Source organism: Balaenoptera acutorostrata, chromosome X (genome assembly GCF_949987535.1).
Source record: "Balaenoptera acutorostrata chromosome X, mBalAcu1.1, whole genome shotgun sequence".
Lineage (NCBI taxonomy): Eukaryota > Metazoa > Chordata > Mammalia > Artiodactyla > Balaenopteridae > Balaenoptera > Balaenoptera acutorostrata.
The window spans coordinates 128,172,164-128,189,440 of NC_080085.1; the positions used below are offsets into that span (position 1 = coordinate 128,172,164).

General features: G+C 42.3%; 1 protein-coding gene across 4 annotated transcripts in view; it reads left to right on the forward strand.

The window, feature by feature from the left end:
• The window catches only part of AFF2 (ALF transcription elongation factor 2), a 498,852-nt gene that overhangs the window by 400,429 nt on the left and 81,146 nt on the right, over positions 1-17,277 (forward strand). For all 4 annotated transcript variants that reach the window (XM_057538448.1, XM_057538450.1, XM_057538449.1 and 1 more), the window contains one exon: positions 6,352-6,389. In XM_057538448.1, the coding sequence (XP_057394431.1) occupies positions 6,352-6,389 (38 nt within the window). The remainder of the gene's footprint in view (positions 1-6,351; positions 6,390-17,277) is intronic.

Genomic DNA, 17,277 nt, shown 5'->3' on the forward strand with positions numbered 1-17,277 from the left:
GCTGCCAGCTGATACCTCAGCCCATAGGATATAAGATAAGCCTCTTGATGTTTTACTCGTTCCAGTGAAATCTATTTAAATGCTGTAATTAAGCAATTCATTTTTATATTTGTGCAAGTGCTCTCAGGATATGTCTCTTTAATTGATTTAACCAATTCTGTAGGTATTGATTTTTGACCATCTGAATACCCTAATGATGAGTTCATTTGTTAATAGAGGAGTTTCTCTTCTGAACTTAGCAATCAATGCAGTTTACCAGTACATGCCACTAAATGAACGTATGGCTGTGTCTCGCAGAGTTGCCCCATGAAAAATTAAAGGTAAAACATAGAAATACAAAACCAGTGCAATCGATTGCTCTTCTGTCTTCTTTCCATAATGCGTAGTATCCAGTTATTTGAAAGTATCTGAATGATTGACTTTTCACTTTTTATCAAGAAATGTATTGTATAGATGCAGTTTGGGTGTATCTGCTAGTAGAATGCCAGGAAAAAACATATAAACAGGAAATGTGAAAGACATGCAAAACAATGGTAACAGAATCGCATTTTATGCTTGACTGACAGTATGCTTATTGATTACGGAGGAAAGCAGTCCCTGACTACGTAGCCTTGTAAAATGAATCCATGGCTCCAATCTCTCTAGGCCTCCTAAGTGCTCACTTTGATGGTCTCAACAGACAGGAAACGTATTGCACTGAGTTTGTTTTCTGTCAGTCTCAGGGGGGTGTAACGTCATAAGTCTGGATATAAATGTTCAGGGCATGCTTCTTAAAAGCCCAAAAATATTCTCCAAATATTTTTATGAATATAGTATACTTGTCTATTGGACTAAAGTAACAGTTCATGATATGTAATCACTGGGGCAGAATTACCTTACCGAAGAATTTTGTAAAAGTTCAGTCAGTATATAGAAGATGACTAGCAAGTTTCCTAAGTGCTTTATATGTAGCATTTTCTCCCTAAAGAAATATGATGTTCTGTCTGCCCTGGAGGATGGGGCTCAATGGAGAGCCACTTTCCTTCCTTCCTTCCTCCCTCCCTTCCTTCCTTCCTTCCTTCCTTCCTTCCTCCCTTCCTTCCTTCCTTCCTTCCTTCCTTCTTTCTATTTTTTCATGATAACTACATTTGATGGTTCATGTAATTCACTGTGGCCCTTGAGTCACTTCAGCTTTGGTGCAGCAAAAGGATTCTCCATGTAACAGAAAGACAAGGTCCTTCTTCTTTTTAGGAAGCTAGATTTAATGAGTGAGCAACTCTAAGGCTGTCCTTAGCCACATCATCCGTCCTGAGGAAATAAATTTGCTGCTTAGCAGGATACCAAGAAGAATACAATGCTGGTAATGAGACAAGAATTGGCTCATAAACACCCCTTGGGACGAGATGAGTGTCTTCTCCCTGGGAATATAATTTCTCAAGCTGCCATATCACTGAGGGCAGCATCCTCAGGGCTTCCCAACCTCAGGGTCAAATGTTAGTGAAAAAGCAAAAAGCCCTCCTGATGGAGTGGGTGTGAGAGGAGGGATGGCTGATGAAGAAGTCACTGCGAAAAGAACGATGCTTCCTAGACTTCCTTGCAGGAGGAGAGAGTGGCGGGGGTGGGGGGGAGTAGCGTGTGCACTTGTGCCTCCACAGTGTCGGGTATCCTGACCTCTCTACCACCAATGCCAATCCCAACAAGGTTCAGGGCAGAGGCCTGTGTGAAGGTAGAGGGCCCTCTCTCCTGCTGGGCTAGGCCTGGCAGGGTCTAAACACATCAAAGTCTTCGTCGAGTAGGACTTTACAGACAGAAGCATTCTGTTCACCCCAGAACTGCTTCTGATATGGAGAGAGGAACTGAATGGCTTCTGTAATCCTCGTTGGAATAACTCCATAGATTTGATACTACAACCTGGTCACTGGTCAGAAAGCCCATCAACTCTCTGGCTATAAAAATGTATGAACCATAAGTTCTGGTTACCAAAGGGGAAAAGGGGTGGGGGAGGGATAAACTAGGAGTTCGGGATTAACAGATGTACGCTACTATGTATAAAACAGATAAACAACAAGGACCTACTGTATAGCACAGGGAACTATATTCAATATCCTGTAATAAACTATAATGGAAAATTTTGAAAATAATATGTATCTGAATCACTTTGCTGTACACCTGAAACTAGCACAACCTTCTAAATCAACTGTAGTCCAGTAAAAATAAAAATGTGTTCAGTTTCTGCAGAGCAAAATAAAAATATCCATCAATGTGCAAAAAAAAAAAATGTACGCACTGATGCCTATGTGGAATGCGGTCACAATCAAGATGCACTTTTTTGCTTAGCATGCTGTGGTTTCTAGAGCACTGCCGTCGATGTTGGCTACTCACAACCAGCCTTGATGTAGACAGGGCAGGAATGATGGTCTTCATTTTTAAAATGAGGAAACTGAGGCTCACAGGCCTTAGCCGCATCGCTAACGCCATGATAATAGGAAATGGCGAAGCTGGTAGCGGTAGCAGAACCCAGGTCTGTGGATTTCTAGCACAGCACTCTTGCCAGTTATAGCCCATTGCATCTTGTTGCACCATATTGGAGTATGTTTCTTAACATCTTAATTTATTTTATCATTCTATCTTTTTAAAAATTTATTTATTTATTTATTTTTGGCTGCGTTGGGTCTTCGTTGCAGTGCGCGGGCTTCTCATCGCAGTGGCTTCTCTTGTTGTGGAGCACGGGCTCTAGGCATGTGGGCTTCAGTAGTTGTGGCTCACCGGCTCTAGAGCACAGGCTCAGTAGTTGTGGCGCACGGGCTTAGCTGCTCCATGGCATGTGGGATCTTCCCGAACCAGGGCTCGAACCCATGTCCCCTGCATTGGCAGGCAGATTCTTAACCACTGTGCCACCAGGGAAGTCCCTTTATCCTCTTATCTTATGTTGGAACTTCCTTGATGGCCAGGTAAGTATCATGTTAGGGAAACATGGCACAAAATAAGTAGAATATAGGTTTTGAAAAGCATATAGACATTACAAATTAAAGCAGCATAAGTGTTAACTATCTAGCCTCCATTTTCCAATCAGTTTAAATTACTTTAATGTATGTTTTTAAACTCAAAATTAGCTGTAATCCCAATATGTAACCCTCTTAATGCTTGGTGAATCACACTGTATCATTTCATTTTGATTTCCCTCCTTTTGCAGGGTATATCACATTCTTGATCATGTATCTGGAACTTGTGTAAAAGGAAAAGAGGAATTTTCTCCTTGTGTATTTTCTACACTAGTTCTTTTACCTTAAAGCCATATATATTTTGCATGCAAATAATTCACTTAACTTTTCTTCAAAGTCCCTTAATAATTCCTTATAGCGTGCTTAAAACAAAGTCAAATTACAGTGAAAGTGGAGATCGCAAATGGTGAGCCGTTTCTCATGCCTGGTGGACACCCCCTGCAACCATTTCATTTGGAGATGAGCGCACAGGAGGGTGACATGAGAGCATCTCACTAGAGCTCTGGGGACTCTGGAATGATCCTGGGTTAATCTCCAAAGAAAACCTCTCAGCCTGTTTTCCATCACTATCCAAGCAACCCAGAAAAAATTAATTTGAATGAAGTTATTTTCCTATAATGACTGTATAAAAAGACATATGTTTCAAAGAAACTGGCCTTGAACATGATTATGTGCCTCCTGATTAGAGAAAAATAACTGGGTCTAAGTGACAGTCCTGACACGCAGAGAAGAGAGGACTTTTCAGAAAACATGTCGCTGAATCAAAGCTAGGTTAAGCAATGTCACTTTGATTTCTCTCCTCCCCGTCTTCTGCCAGTGGCATGCTCAGCCCATCACATCTAGCTCGCTTTAAAAGGAAACCACTGGAACACCGTGTCCATTACTTTGTGATAATCTAAGTCTTCTTTAAGAACAGATTTGTTTGGATTTTAAGGGGTTGGGAAAAGTGGATTCACGTGATTTCCACAATGGCCTGTCTTCAGCCCACTGCCATATCCTATTCCACCAGCCAGGACTGGGGGAGAAAAGGTGGTAGAAAAGGCCAGCGTCGGCGTGCAGACTGGCTGCGCTTCTGTAGTGAAGGTCAAGGTCTCTCCCCCACTCCTTGCCGGCATCTGGCTCTTCCTTTCAGCATCCCTTAAGGGACTGCTCAGAGACAGGCACTCATACCCTAAACACCTGTGAGAGATGACTGGGCCAGCCAGACGCATAGTCCTTGTTTCCTCATTTTCACCTGTTACCTCATTCCCTCTCTTTCTCACTATACTTGCCAAAATTCAACCCCAGGCACAGATGGTGAGAAAATGATTTTTGCCTACCGAGCCAAAGAAAGTGCCCAAATATTAACGGGTATTTATCTAGAAACAGAACCTGAGACTTAATAGAAGAGAAGGACTTGGATTTCCAACACTAATGTCTAAACTGGGGAAGTATTTCATTGATTTAAAACAAATTGCTTCCAAGTGCACTGAGTTGTTGTTATGCATAGAAAGGTTCAGTATGCTTATGCCTTGGTCATTCAGAATGTCAAGTCCAATGTTAGATTATAAATTGTTACAAGTGGTTGCCTCTGCCTTCTAATTTATAGCAGTATTCTCTTCATCTCTTAGCCCTCACCCACCTCCAGGATTCACAGATATAAAGGTCTCCAAATGGATACCTTTTAAAAGAGTCTGAAGAACCCTGAGGTTGGCAAACCGCTGCTTCAACGCTCCCCATACTGAATGTTATTTCTACAGCCTGAAAGAGTTTGGCGGGGTACAAGTTTGGTTCTGATTATATAATTATGCTACAGAAGTATGAAAAAAAAATCATCACTATAACCCTCCAGGTGCTTAAACAGTTTGATAGACTGTAGCCATTCTGACATCAGCGCCCCCAGCGGTGTTGCCTAGCAACATTTTAATTCCAGAAGAATCGAAGGAGATGCAATCCCTGTGGAGAGGGAAACAGAAATAGGAGGGCTGTTGACAGATGATCTGAGTTGTTTCTTCTAATATACTGTGAAGATCACTGGCTCTTTTCATGAATGATGAATGGACTGCACACAGATCAATGGGCTCAGCAATAAACTGGCACCAGACTCCATATCTAAGGCACACAGGCCGAGAGGCCCAGAGATTTCCTCATTTCGATGATTTGGTGTGTGTTTTCTTAAAGGTTCCACGGGAGGAAATTGATCCAAGCCATCGGTCAGCCCTTGCCCTTTTGTGGTATCTGCTAATAAAAATGATTTTAGAAATGGATACTTTGGCCTTTCTATCACCGGGCAGGTGCAGCCAGGGGGCCGGAGCAATGCAGGGTAAACGGTTTCCCACCAGAGATCTAAAAATCCCCAGATGTGCCCATGACCATTCCCTCTGTGTCTGCCTCCACACCCTGTCATAAGCCAAGCAGGTGCACGCGGAGGAGGGAGATGAGATATTTCTGAAATATTGAGAATGGCCAATTATATGAATACTTACTTATCTCTAAGCCAATCACAATGGGCTCCTTTAGTGTAAGGGATTTAAAATCTAATTGGTTGGTATTATCTGGAGGTAGGAAAATATTACATATTCACATAATTAGAGGGAAAGACTTTTCTGAATTACAGACATATAAACATACAGACAGATACAGAGAGCTTATAGTTTTAATTCTAAAATTTCAGACATAAGTCAAGCATATACAAAGTTCACACGTCCATTTTAAAGACCTGGTCTCTTCTCAGTGGGTATACATTCTCAATTTATTTGAGCTCAAAATACACTCACAAAAAAGAACAATAAACCAGATTCTCTGTCCTCTTTCACCCAACAGAGACAAGGTCTCAATAAATCATCCATCCCTTTCTAGTGATCAACAGATGGTCAGCCCAAATAGAAAGGAGAACCATCCAGGAAACTTAGGGGAGTCATGAGGAAGATGGAGTTGAGTCTTATCTCAGAATGTGGATGGCAGTGTGGTCCTTTGAAATTAGCCATTTTCCAGAACATGAAAGGATGGAGTGGGAGTGGGGGAGTTCTTAATGATCGCTGTTTTCCACAAGCACAGGGCTCAAGTTAAAAAAAAAAATCAGAGGGAAGAGTGGAGAGAGGAGCATGGAGTTATGACCCTAAGGGCCCACTGTCACAGGCACTGCTGAATTTCCCAGGCAGCCCTGGCAGTGCCCGCCTGTGTCTGAAAGCTGCACTTGGACCAGTAACCATGCTCCCCGGGAGAGGAAAATTGCTTTCTGGGTCTCCCGTCTGCTTATCTCCAGCAGCCTGCCTTGGTTAGCTCCTCATGTTTCTGAAGAGCATTTTATATTGCTTATTGTTTTGATAACTAGTTACAAAGATTATGCCTGCTAATGTTGTCTAATTGCATTTTTTTCTTCTGTTCACAGGCTGTTGAAAAGGCAAAATCTAAGAATAATCCTGTAAAGTAAGTTATTTTTTTTATTAGTTGGAAATGTTCATTTGAATGTACTCCAGGCATGTGAAAAAAGAAGGTCATAAAAGAGACCTTGATTTTGAGTTCATCTCTATTCGTGACAATTTAAAAACAAAAACAAAAACAAAACAAGCAGAAAAAAAAAAACCCTCCAATGAGCAGGGACCAGCTTTTTGATTTTTCCTGTGGTCCTGATGAGGAAGTGCTCCAAGTTATGCCCAGTTTACATAAATTAATATGTGCCGTCCATGAATAGCTGCCAAATACTATTATAATCATATTCAATGCAGAGTACTTCAAGCCTTTGGGTTTTGCACATGCTAAAAAGATTACATTTTTAATTGCAAACCTTGGACCTATGACAGAGACGTAAATGGCTGAAAATGTGCCAAGTGATTTCCAGCCACGTGGGGAGGTTTGGCACCTCAGCATCAAGGCCTCGCTACTCTGTTAATGAAAGGCTCATAAAAATATATTTAACTGAAGGTTTTTCTAGCTAACAGAGAGCTATTTCCAAGGCATTTTATGAGACACTCTTAAATTATAAACAAGCTGCACAGCACTCTTTTAAATATAGTACATCTTAGACAGCCTGTCTCTTCCAGAAGGGAGACTTTCAAATTAAAGATGGCTGTCTTGTCATTTGGGTTTGTGACATCTGATTGCAGTGTTATGATGCATACCAGTTCCACCAGCCATGTGGCCTAGGGAAGATCTGCTCTATTTGCCAGGTTACTACAGGTCTGGTAATATCACATCTCTAGGAACTATGTGTTAACTTATGTCAGCTGACTTCCATTAGAGTGGATAACAAATGCAGAAATGGGGAGTGCATTGATTTGTTTTTTAATCTGTATCTTTTAATATAAAGTATGTCTCCTGTAGATGGCATATAGTCAAATCTTGTTTTTTTCCCCAGTCTTACAGTCTCTGCCTTTTGACTGGATTGTTAAATCCATTCACATTTAATGTTATTATTGATAGAGTTGGATATATATAGTTAATTATACAGTTATCTAGTTGGGACTGCATTGATTTTTAACAGTTTCTGGGAGAATGGTTCAGCTAATGCCAGTGACAAGAGGGCTGCTTGTGTTTTATAAAATAATTAACTTTTCCAAGTCACCAGGGTAGTGTTTAGCACACCATTAAATCCAAGCTCCAATTCATCTTTCCAAAAGGTTTTGTGTACTTTGTTTTTAAATTTAATTTTCTTAGGCCATGGAATATTCCTTATCAGCCTTCTGTAGCCTCTGGAGGGCTATCTGTGGTCTGGAGATGTATTATGCTATAGTCGTCCTATGGGAGCATTTTTAGTAGCTGAATTTTGGTCTGGTTGTTTGGTTGGGGTTGAAATCTTCTCTGCAGCCTGCTTTCTTTTCTGTCTTTGCCCGGAAGGCTTCTCTACTGTGAGCCCATGGCAGGCAAGCTCCATGGATTAGAGGATGGTGCTAATGAGGCCAAGGCCAGGTCTTGAGTCCCTGGGTGGGCCATTAGTGATCTTCTTTCCCATAGTCCGACTGCACCCCTCCCTGCAGTCCACCCGCGGGCAGATGCATGCCCCAGGTCACGAGGGATGGGGCAGAGGCTGGCGGAGTGTAAATCTGACCCTCAGTGGGACAGACATCTCCAAGTTCAAGCCCTCCCAATAGGAAGTGAGTCCCAGGCTCCATCTTTGCGTGCACAAGACAGCCTATTGGCAGTGTGCGGGGCTTCATTAAATCGTACTGATGGCCTGGAAGTGGGACGAGTTTTCTGTCTGCTCCTTGTGAGAATTCGACCCTACAGATAATTATATTTTTTATGAGCTCTGGCTAATTCACAGTACATACTCTATCGAATGTCTAGCACTTTAAGGAATGTTGTAAAGAGAAAACAGAAAAACTAGAAGAGCCAAAGGATTACTAATAGAATGTGGAACAATGTTTTACTTTTAAATATATTTGAAGATCTGTCCAGTAACAAACCTAAGTCACAACCAACTGGTAGGTGTTTAGAATTGTCTTCTAATTAAATAAGATACCGCTGTCAGCATGAGTTTGAGTGTCCCGTTGCATTTGGTACCTAATACCTGATACCTAACTCAGTTGCCCAGCCACAGCCATCTGGGTACTTTAAGAAGACAGCCTTCTTCAAGACCTCAGCTCAGGGACAGGAATTTCAGAGCACGGCTCAATTAAACTGCCTGACAGCAGAGCAGAAGCGAAGTTTTTTAAAGTTTTACGTATAGTGGTCCTCCTTCCGTTTCTGATGTCTGCCAGAGAATTTCAGTTACACACAGTGCACTGTGATCCCAAGTAGAGTCAGGGTTTGTTGCGTGTTTTCTGAATGAATGAACAAGTAAACAAATTGGACACATCCCAGAAAACAGTCCTTTCAGGAACATGGCCTGGAGGCTTAATAAGACTGGTACCTACCCTAGTAGGGTGTCAGGGCCAAAGGGTTCGTATGTTGTAACTGACCAAGGCGTCCATTCTCTTCTTCTGATTCATGCCATGTGTAAAATGTTCCTACGTTGCTCTGGTTCATACTAACTGCTTTGCCTCTGACCAGTTATTGGCTTGATCTTGTATATGAGAATTAACATGTGATTGTTTGGGCGTACAATGAAAAGTGTGTACAGCCTTGCTGGAAAAGTAGAGGTCTGGAGGCATCATTTACAACTCACGTATGAACACAGATTGGTGAAGATGATCATTATGTGTGATTGGATGTCATCCTCTGGTGCAGAGTTTGGCAAATGGTTGGGGAAAAAAATCAAAAGAAGATTATTACATGACATGTGAAAATTATATGAAATTCAAATTTCAGTGTCCATAAAAGAAGTTTTATTGACACACAGCTACACTCATTTGTTTCAGTATCGCCTGTGGCTCTTTCTGTGCTACAGTGGCAGAGTTGAGACTGTACAAACCACCAAACCAAAAATATTTACTATCTGGCCCCTTCCAGAAAAAGTTTGCTGACCCCTGCTCTGGTTGGTCAGGTAGGAAAAGGCTCAGATGTAAACTTTTCCATGACAGTGAAAGTTAAACTATGAACCCTTTCTCTTTTTGTCCTCTAAAACACTGAGTAGGTATTTACTGAGCCCTTTATCTTGTGTTCAGGACTTTCTGGGGCTGAGGTATCACCTAATCCTTATTCAGAGCACAGAGACCATTCTGAATTCAGGATCATTGAAAATCGTTATGGATATGAGGTCCATTGACGGGGCAGTGGTGCCTCAGAAACCCGTAAACACATAGCTGGAGCATGTTGGTAGACTTCCAAGTTGTGTGTAGATGGATATATTGCAAATGGCATATACATTTTCTAAAATTCTATTACTTCCCAAGATCTAACTAAGGCTAATTAAGCTTTCAATTCAAGTGAGGGTAAATGATTCACAATGTTATTTACTTTGTATATTTTCTTCTCTAAAGATTCGCCTCCCCCCTCCCTATTTCTCAACCACTTGTTTAATTTATTTTTAATACCTTCATGGTTGTAAGCTTCTTTCATCACCGTAGGGAGCCGGTGGTACACATTAATTACACTCCATACAAAGGAGAAATTAAATATATGCTTAGTGAATGTAAGCACGTAATGTACCTGGATACACTAACGACTTTACCTTGAAACATTCAATATTACCTCTGAGGATAAGAATCAAAATTGTACGTTCTTAAGATCAGTGATCAGGACAAGAGATGCTGGTGTACCTATCAGTCAACTGGAACCATGCCCGTATCAAAGCTTGATTAGTATGTTCAAACCGTGCCTCTTTAATGTGTCAGAGAGACTTTCGCATGTCTGTGAACGTTCTGCAGCAATTATCTGCAAGCTTCATTGTGGCAACAAGGCCTGAGAGATGTACAGATTTCTTTTACCATATGTGACTTATCACATACATTTTTTTAAAAAACACATTTCTGTTATTAAGACATATGTGGTAGTACACTTCTGCAAATGTGAATTGCTTTTGGCTAAAAGCCATGCACTAATAAGTTGAGTTGAATCTAACCGAGGTTGACATCTGTTACCAAAAGGGTGGGCAGCAAGCAGTTATCAAGCATAAAATTCTTCCTTGCGTTTACACGTTAACAACGTTAAGCAACGTGGTGGTTGTCTTTCACAAATCGGGATCCGAATCCACTCTGCTTAGGAAATTACAGCTTTCTTTAGGCACTGATCCATCTTATAGATATGGTGGTTTCATTATTGAAAATGACAAATAGCCACAAAGATTTTCCTGACCATGATGTTTGTGCATTATTCATTTATTCATCCAGTGAATATTTATTGAGGATCGCCAGCATTCCAGGAACTGTGATAGATGCTGGGAGAATTAAAAATAAATCTGACACAGGTCTTACCCTCGAGGAGTTTAGAGTCCAGGAGGAGAGATCAAATCGGTTTGTAAAGAACTAAATACAAGATAGAGAGACATATGTTTGTTAAGTGGGGACAGATAAGGTACAAGGGAAGCTCTCGGGATGGAAAGTGCTTCTGGTTATCACTATTGGAGAAGATGGGGGAGGGGGAGTGGAGGAAGGGACGTTAGGACCAGGACTTCAGAGACTGCTGGCTTGAGACACTGGTGCTGAGGTGGCAGACAGTGAAAGGACCAGCTGGAAACTGAGGCTCCCAAGAAATGATGGCCTAGGGCCCTCGGAGCTTATCCACATAAAAGAAATGAGCTTGGTAGAGTCGGATAACATTGAAGACCTCTACCTTGTTACTGTGAATCATCAATTAGTCCACTAGTTATTAAACATAAACAAAGAGCCCGTGGACCTGGGGTCTAGTCCTGAATCTAACACTAGCTTGTGGTGTGAAATCGGATATGTTCCTTCCTTGCTACACACCTCAGCTAGATTATTTATATGGTTCTTCCACCTCTTAAACATAAACCAAAGCTTCAAATTTTGTTTTATAATGATGCTTATTTGAGGAAATACTTGATGTTAAAGTTTGATGTAGATGCGTACCAGCCCGTACATCATAAACATTGCATATGTGATATATGCGTTTATACACACACATGCACACGGGCACACACACACACAATGCCTTTTCCCATAATTTCTGCCTCGTGCATTCATGAAATGAGGGACAAGCCACATCACTAAAGTTTTAAAGAAATATGTTAGATAGATTAACATGGCTCCAAGGATGTTGGGTTGAGCCTTTTAGGTGACCCCTGTGACCAAAGGTGACTTGCATCCCTGCAATCTCCACGTCCTCTCAGAATGATAAGGCCATGGATTCTGTACCGTGCTCTGCCGAGTCTTGTGGGACTGTCTCCTTTTGGAACAAAAGGCTCCAGCACCACGGAGCTTTGGCAGACACTGTTGCCAGCCCTTTCCTGGAGCACCCTGTGAATAACGCAGGCTCAGAGAGGTCCTGTAGAAAGAGGCCAACTTATCTTTGTCTTACCCAGGGTTTCCCAAATGTGTGTGTTGGACCAGAGGGCACCTTTATCCAGCACACTGGTTCATGGGATACAGAATCGGATGCTCCGGTCTATGCAAAATAGAAGGACCACATGGAGGCCTGGCCTCCGTAGGTGGTTTGAGAAACCTAGGACCTATTAACTGGTGTCCAGTCTCTAACGAGAGTATTCGAGGTGAGCAGATGATTGAAACAGTCCACCACGGGAAGGAAAGAAATCCCCCATGTCTGAAATGATAGACTATCTCCTGTGTCTTTTACTGTGTCACACTGTCAGTGATTTTTATCAGTTGTGGGTGTCCTGGGGAGCAGTTCTCAATGAGGGGAGGGGACGTTTAGGGTTAGGTCCCTCTGAATGAGATCCCTGAAGCCAGCAGTCATCAGTGTGCTCTCTACGATGTCAGCTAAAGCATAGTCACCCTCTAATCGGCTCTGGCCATTTTAAAGGTAGTTAAAGGAAAGATAACAGTAAAACCTCTTTTTAAACAGCTACGTAAAATAAAATGTGCTCTCTGTGTCGTCCAGATAGCTATAATTGGAGGCAGAAGGTTCTAGCAGTCATCTTCATAGCTAATGAAACTTGCACAGATTTCTAGGCACCCTCCTTTTCCTTGGTAATTGGAGTAGCATCATCTAGGGAATCTCAGAGGAGACAACTGAGACCTAGAGAGTGGACTGCCCAGAACCCCGAGATTCCAGCAACTCTTTCCACTTTGAACCTGCTGCCTTGTTCTCATCACCTCTTAGGACACACATGGTCACTTTCAGTGCCTATAAATTTGTTGTTGGCTTTAAAAGTCTTATTATCTAACCTTGGTAACAGTTTGGTTTCTGAGAATATGACAACAAATGCTTCAAAAATTAATGAATCCGCACATTTGCAGGCACTTTAACAATTATGCCAACTTCGATTATGTTAACTTTATAAGGAAGAGTTTCTTCAAAACTTCAAGCATGTTGGTTTGTCTCATTATCACCACTCATCTTTCTAAAAGCTTGATGAGAACGTTTCTTCTTTAGGTGGTCAATTAACACTAAGAACCATGATGATAAAATGGAAACAGAAAGCACCCAGTTATTGGTGCAGCAGAGCGGCCTCAAGCAAGCCAGCAAAGGTGCAGTCAAACCATTTTAAAGGAAATTCAGCCACTTTTTAAGCAACATTTTGAAAACACCTCTTTTTATCCTGTACTTCATTAAGTAGCATGTTACTTTCTAACTCTGTGCTTCATATAAGCATTTGCTTTGCTGCTTAAACAAAAATGGACGACTTTGTTTAATCCATGCACAAAAGTCAACTCAGTTTTTGATACATAAGAGTTACACCTAGAATTTTATTTTTTATTTTATTTTTATTTTTTTTAATTTTATTTATTTATTTATTTATTTATTTATTTATTTATTTATGGCTGTGTTAGGTCTTCGTTTCTGTGAGAGGGCTTTCTCTAGTTGCGGCGAGCGGGGGCCACTCTTCATCGCGGTGCGCGGGCCTCTCACTATCGCAGCCTCTCTTCTTGCGGAGCACAGGCTTCAGACGCGCAGGCTCAGTAGTTGTGGCTCACGGGCCCAGTTGCTCCGCGGCATGTGGGATCTTCCCAGACCAGGGCTCGAACCCGTGTCCCCTGCATTGGCAGGCAGATTCTCAACCACTGCGCCACCAGGGAAGCCCTAGAATTTTAACATTACCATTCAGCGATCTTTCAGAAAACTGTTGAAAACTCAGAATCACATGGCTGATCTGCTCGAAATTCCAAGAAGTCATGTCATGTGTTCTTTTTTTTTTTTTTAATTGGGTCAAAGGCATTTTTTTCAAATTGAACAACCATTCACTGCACATTTATTATTATTATTTTTTAATTAATTTATTTATTTTTGGCTGTGTTGGGTCTTCGTTTCTGTGCGAGGGCTTTCTCTAGTTGCAGCAAGCAGGGGCCACTCTTCATCACGGTGCGTGGGCCTCTCACTATCGCGGCCTCTCTTGTTGCAGAGCACAGGCTCCAGACGCACAGGCTCAGTAGTTGTGGCTCACGGGCCTAGTTGCCCCGTGGCATGTGGGATCCTCCCAGACCAGGGCTCGAACCCGTGTCCCCTGCATTGGCAGGCAGATTCTCAACCACTGCGCCACCAGGGAAGCCCTAGAATTTTATTTTAACATTACCATTCAGCGATCTTTCAGAAAACTGTTGGAAACTCAGAATCACATGGCTGATCTGCTCGAAATTCCAAGAAGTCATGCCATGTGTTCTTTTAACCAACATGATTTGTGCACCTACTGTGTGCCAGGCTCCATTGAAAAGGAGGGGAGTTAGGGAAAGCTTCTGCCCTGAAAGTTGGCACACTGTGGGAGGAAACGGACACATTGTGCCCTACAGGCTCTGCGATTGAAGCGTATGCAGCATCTTCCGTGGATGGGATGCAGGATCGAGCACCTGCTTGGAGGGGGCTCTCCCTAGCTCAGCAGGGGCCCCAGTGAACAGTGGGGATGAAGCCATTCAAAAGAGAACAACACTTTCAAAAGGCACGACGAGAGGAAAGCACATGCGTGTTGTGAGCAATATCTGGGAGGTCGAGGCAGCTAAGGAGAAGAGGCGTTTTTCACAGGAGCAGGAAATACCAAGCTTACTGGAAGCAACACACCGCCAAAGACTCGGGCCCCACTTTTAGCATGAAGAGGAGAGTAGTACAGTGTAGACACAACTAAGAAAACGCTAAACAGGATTCTTTTGTTCCAGAAAGTTAAAGGTGCGAGTAGGGATGGATTATAAGGCACCCTTTAAAAAATGTTTGTGGGGAAATAGACATCAAATCCTTTCTGATTACATCTGGCTAATCCTTCTCTGTGGACTTTTATGTAACTCTCGCTCCTGCAGGGCGTCTCTGAGCCTCCAGCTGTTCCCGTGTGGCTTTACCAACCCTTGATTGTTTCTTACATTTGAAAAATTTTAATTTTCATACAGTACCTTTCACGTTATTCAAACATCTAGGCTACACTAAGACATACTATTTTCGGTAGGCATGACACATAACACTATTATTCTAGCTTCATTTTCTGAATTCGTTCCACAGACATACAAATTCTTTCTGAATGTATTTTTATCATCCACAAATGTAAGCACAGTAGGGCTATTTTTATTTCTAGAGAAATGATGCATGGCCCCCCTGGTAACTATGCGCAGGGCTTCACAACGCTAAATCCGTCCTGCATTTTCCACAGAACACGTTCAAAGTCAGAAGCCGGGGATCATAAGTTATTTCGTTGACCACTAGTTTAGGGAGACTGAGGACAGGAGGAATGACTTACTTTGGCCAGGGACTGAAATAGGAAGCAAATAGTTTCTGCTTTATTAAAGCTTTTGCCTAAACCAACAGCAGTTATCTGGAGAGTCAACATTAAAAAAAGAAAGAAAAAAAAAAAGGTAAATCATTCTTCCACAGGAAAATATTTCCATTTGTAGCATTTGTAGCATGGCGGTAGATCGCGTGTCATTATAATCCAGTTTTTACATGCACACACATCTGTGTACTCTGTGCACCCATCTACCCTCGTGCTCCGAGGTAATTTAAATCCGAGATAAAATTGTTGCTGATGACGTTGCAGATCTTTTCCTCAGTGTCCAGTTCCCTGTCCTCGCCACACCCAAATATTTTGACTGCTTTCCTTCTTCTCTTAACCCCCATGTTCCCACAAGCGGGGTCCACGTAGTTAGGGAAAATATTTCAGAAAACTCTGGATTTTTGCTTATTTTGTTAGCAGCTTCAGAGAGTGGATGGCTGTCTACCTCCATGGCGGCCCTGTGAGTTACTGGCCGGGCAAGCCCGGGGCAGCCAAGAGGCTCATCCACACCCACTGGTCTCCGCGTTACCAAACCCTGTAAGTGGGAGTGGCCAGGAATCTGCTAATGATAGCATCTCCATGGAGAAGCACACCTTATTCATTTCTCTACCACCAGCTGGAGATGTGTATTACTACCCACATTGGCTAAGTGAAAGGTTAACTGGCCTCAAATCGTGACGCCAGGGTTTACTAAGCAAATTCGACAAGCTGGTAAGCTTGCTTTGAAGATCTGCGTAGACGTGTATATACTCTCTCTACACACGTATATGCATTCATATGTAATTTAAACCCCACCTACTTCCAAAAATAGATTTGATGTGATTGAAACAAGAGTGTAGAGGAGGATGTTTAAAAGAAACAGGAGACCCTACTATTTCCTAGCACTACAGAAACATCTGTTTTCATATATGATGCAACTAGAAAATGCTATGTGTTTTTAAATCTACCCAAATGAGGGCTGCCCTGCAATAACGGAGCTGAGCATTGCCGGCCCCATCTTCAGGGACGTCATGGCGGTGCAGAGGCTTTTGGGAGATCCTCTTGGGAAGTTCCATCACGCATGTGTGAGGTTCTTCGGCTGGTCCTTAGTGATGGGTGGTAGACCTTTGAATTGGGGTTTAACTTTTGAAAACTAACTAGTCCAGGACAGTGATTTAGAGTCATGGATGTTGAAAAAGTGGGTAATCAAGACAATCAATGTAATATTGTTTCAAGATATTAGTGATTTTCTCTTGTGGATAGTGAGTGCCCTGAAGAGGAAATTTACAAAGGCTTTGTAAAACAAGAGCAGCAGCATTGGACAACCACCCCATGCAAGATAGCAACCCCTCCCGCATAGACACTCCCCATCCCCTTTACCCTGCTTTAGTTTTCCTCTTTAGCAACTGTTAGCATACCATATCTGTCCATCTGTCTGTCTCTCTGTCAGATCGATCTATTTAGCTAGCATCTGTCTAAGCTTTGAAGCATCACCTTCCGTGAGAATGTCAGGTCCATATGAGGGAGAACTTTGTTACTCACTGCTCTAACCTTAGTACCTCAAACAGTCCCTGGCATACAGTAGGAGCTCAGTATTTGTTGAATAAATGAGTGCAGGTGTCTAAGGATATGACTTTGAAGTTCCACTGTCATAGTTCAGCATGAATATGAGTTGAATCTTAGAAGAAGCCTGATATTGCACTCTCCTTGTTAGCCCTCATGTGAGTTATAACTTTTCCTAGAAAGGAACCAAGCTTTCCTTTAAAGGAGTCAATATTCCATATGGGCTTAACTCTGAGGCATTTTAAAGTGACCTGTCCTGTCTATATAGAGCTAGAAGGGAAGGTGCTGGCGGGGTGTGGGGGGGGGGGGTGGAAAGATGTCAGTGTCCCTGTGGGTGGGGCTTAGGCGTAGGCAGTTGCATTTGATGTCATTAAGCATCCTCAAGAATGACAGAAGGCACATTTTTGTCACTCTAGGACAAGGAAACAGAGCATTCAGTTAACAGGTGACAACACATGATGGTTCCTATTTTTTGGAAAGGCCATCTTGATGCTCAGAAACTAGCAAGATGGGACACACAGCAGCCAATGCCGAAACACGCACACTTGCCCTCTTCCTCAGCGCTGGGGA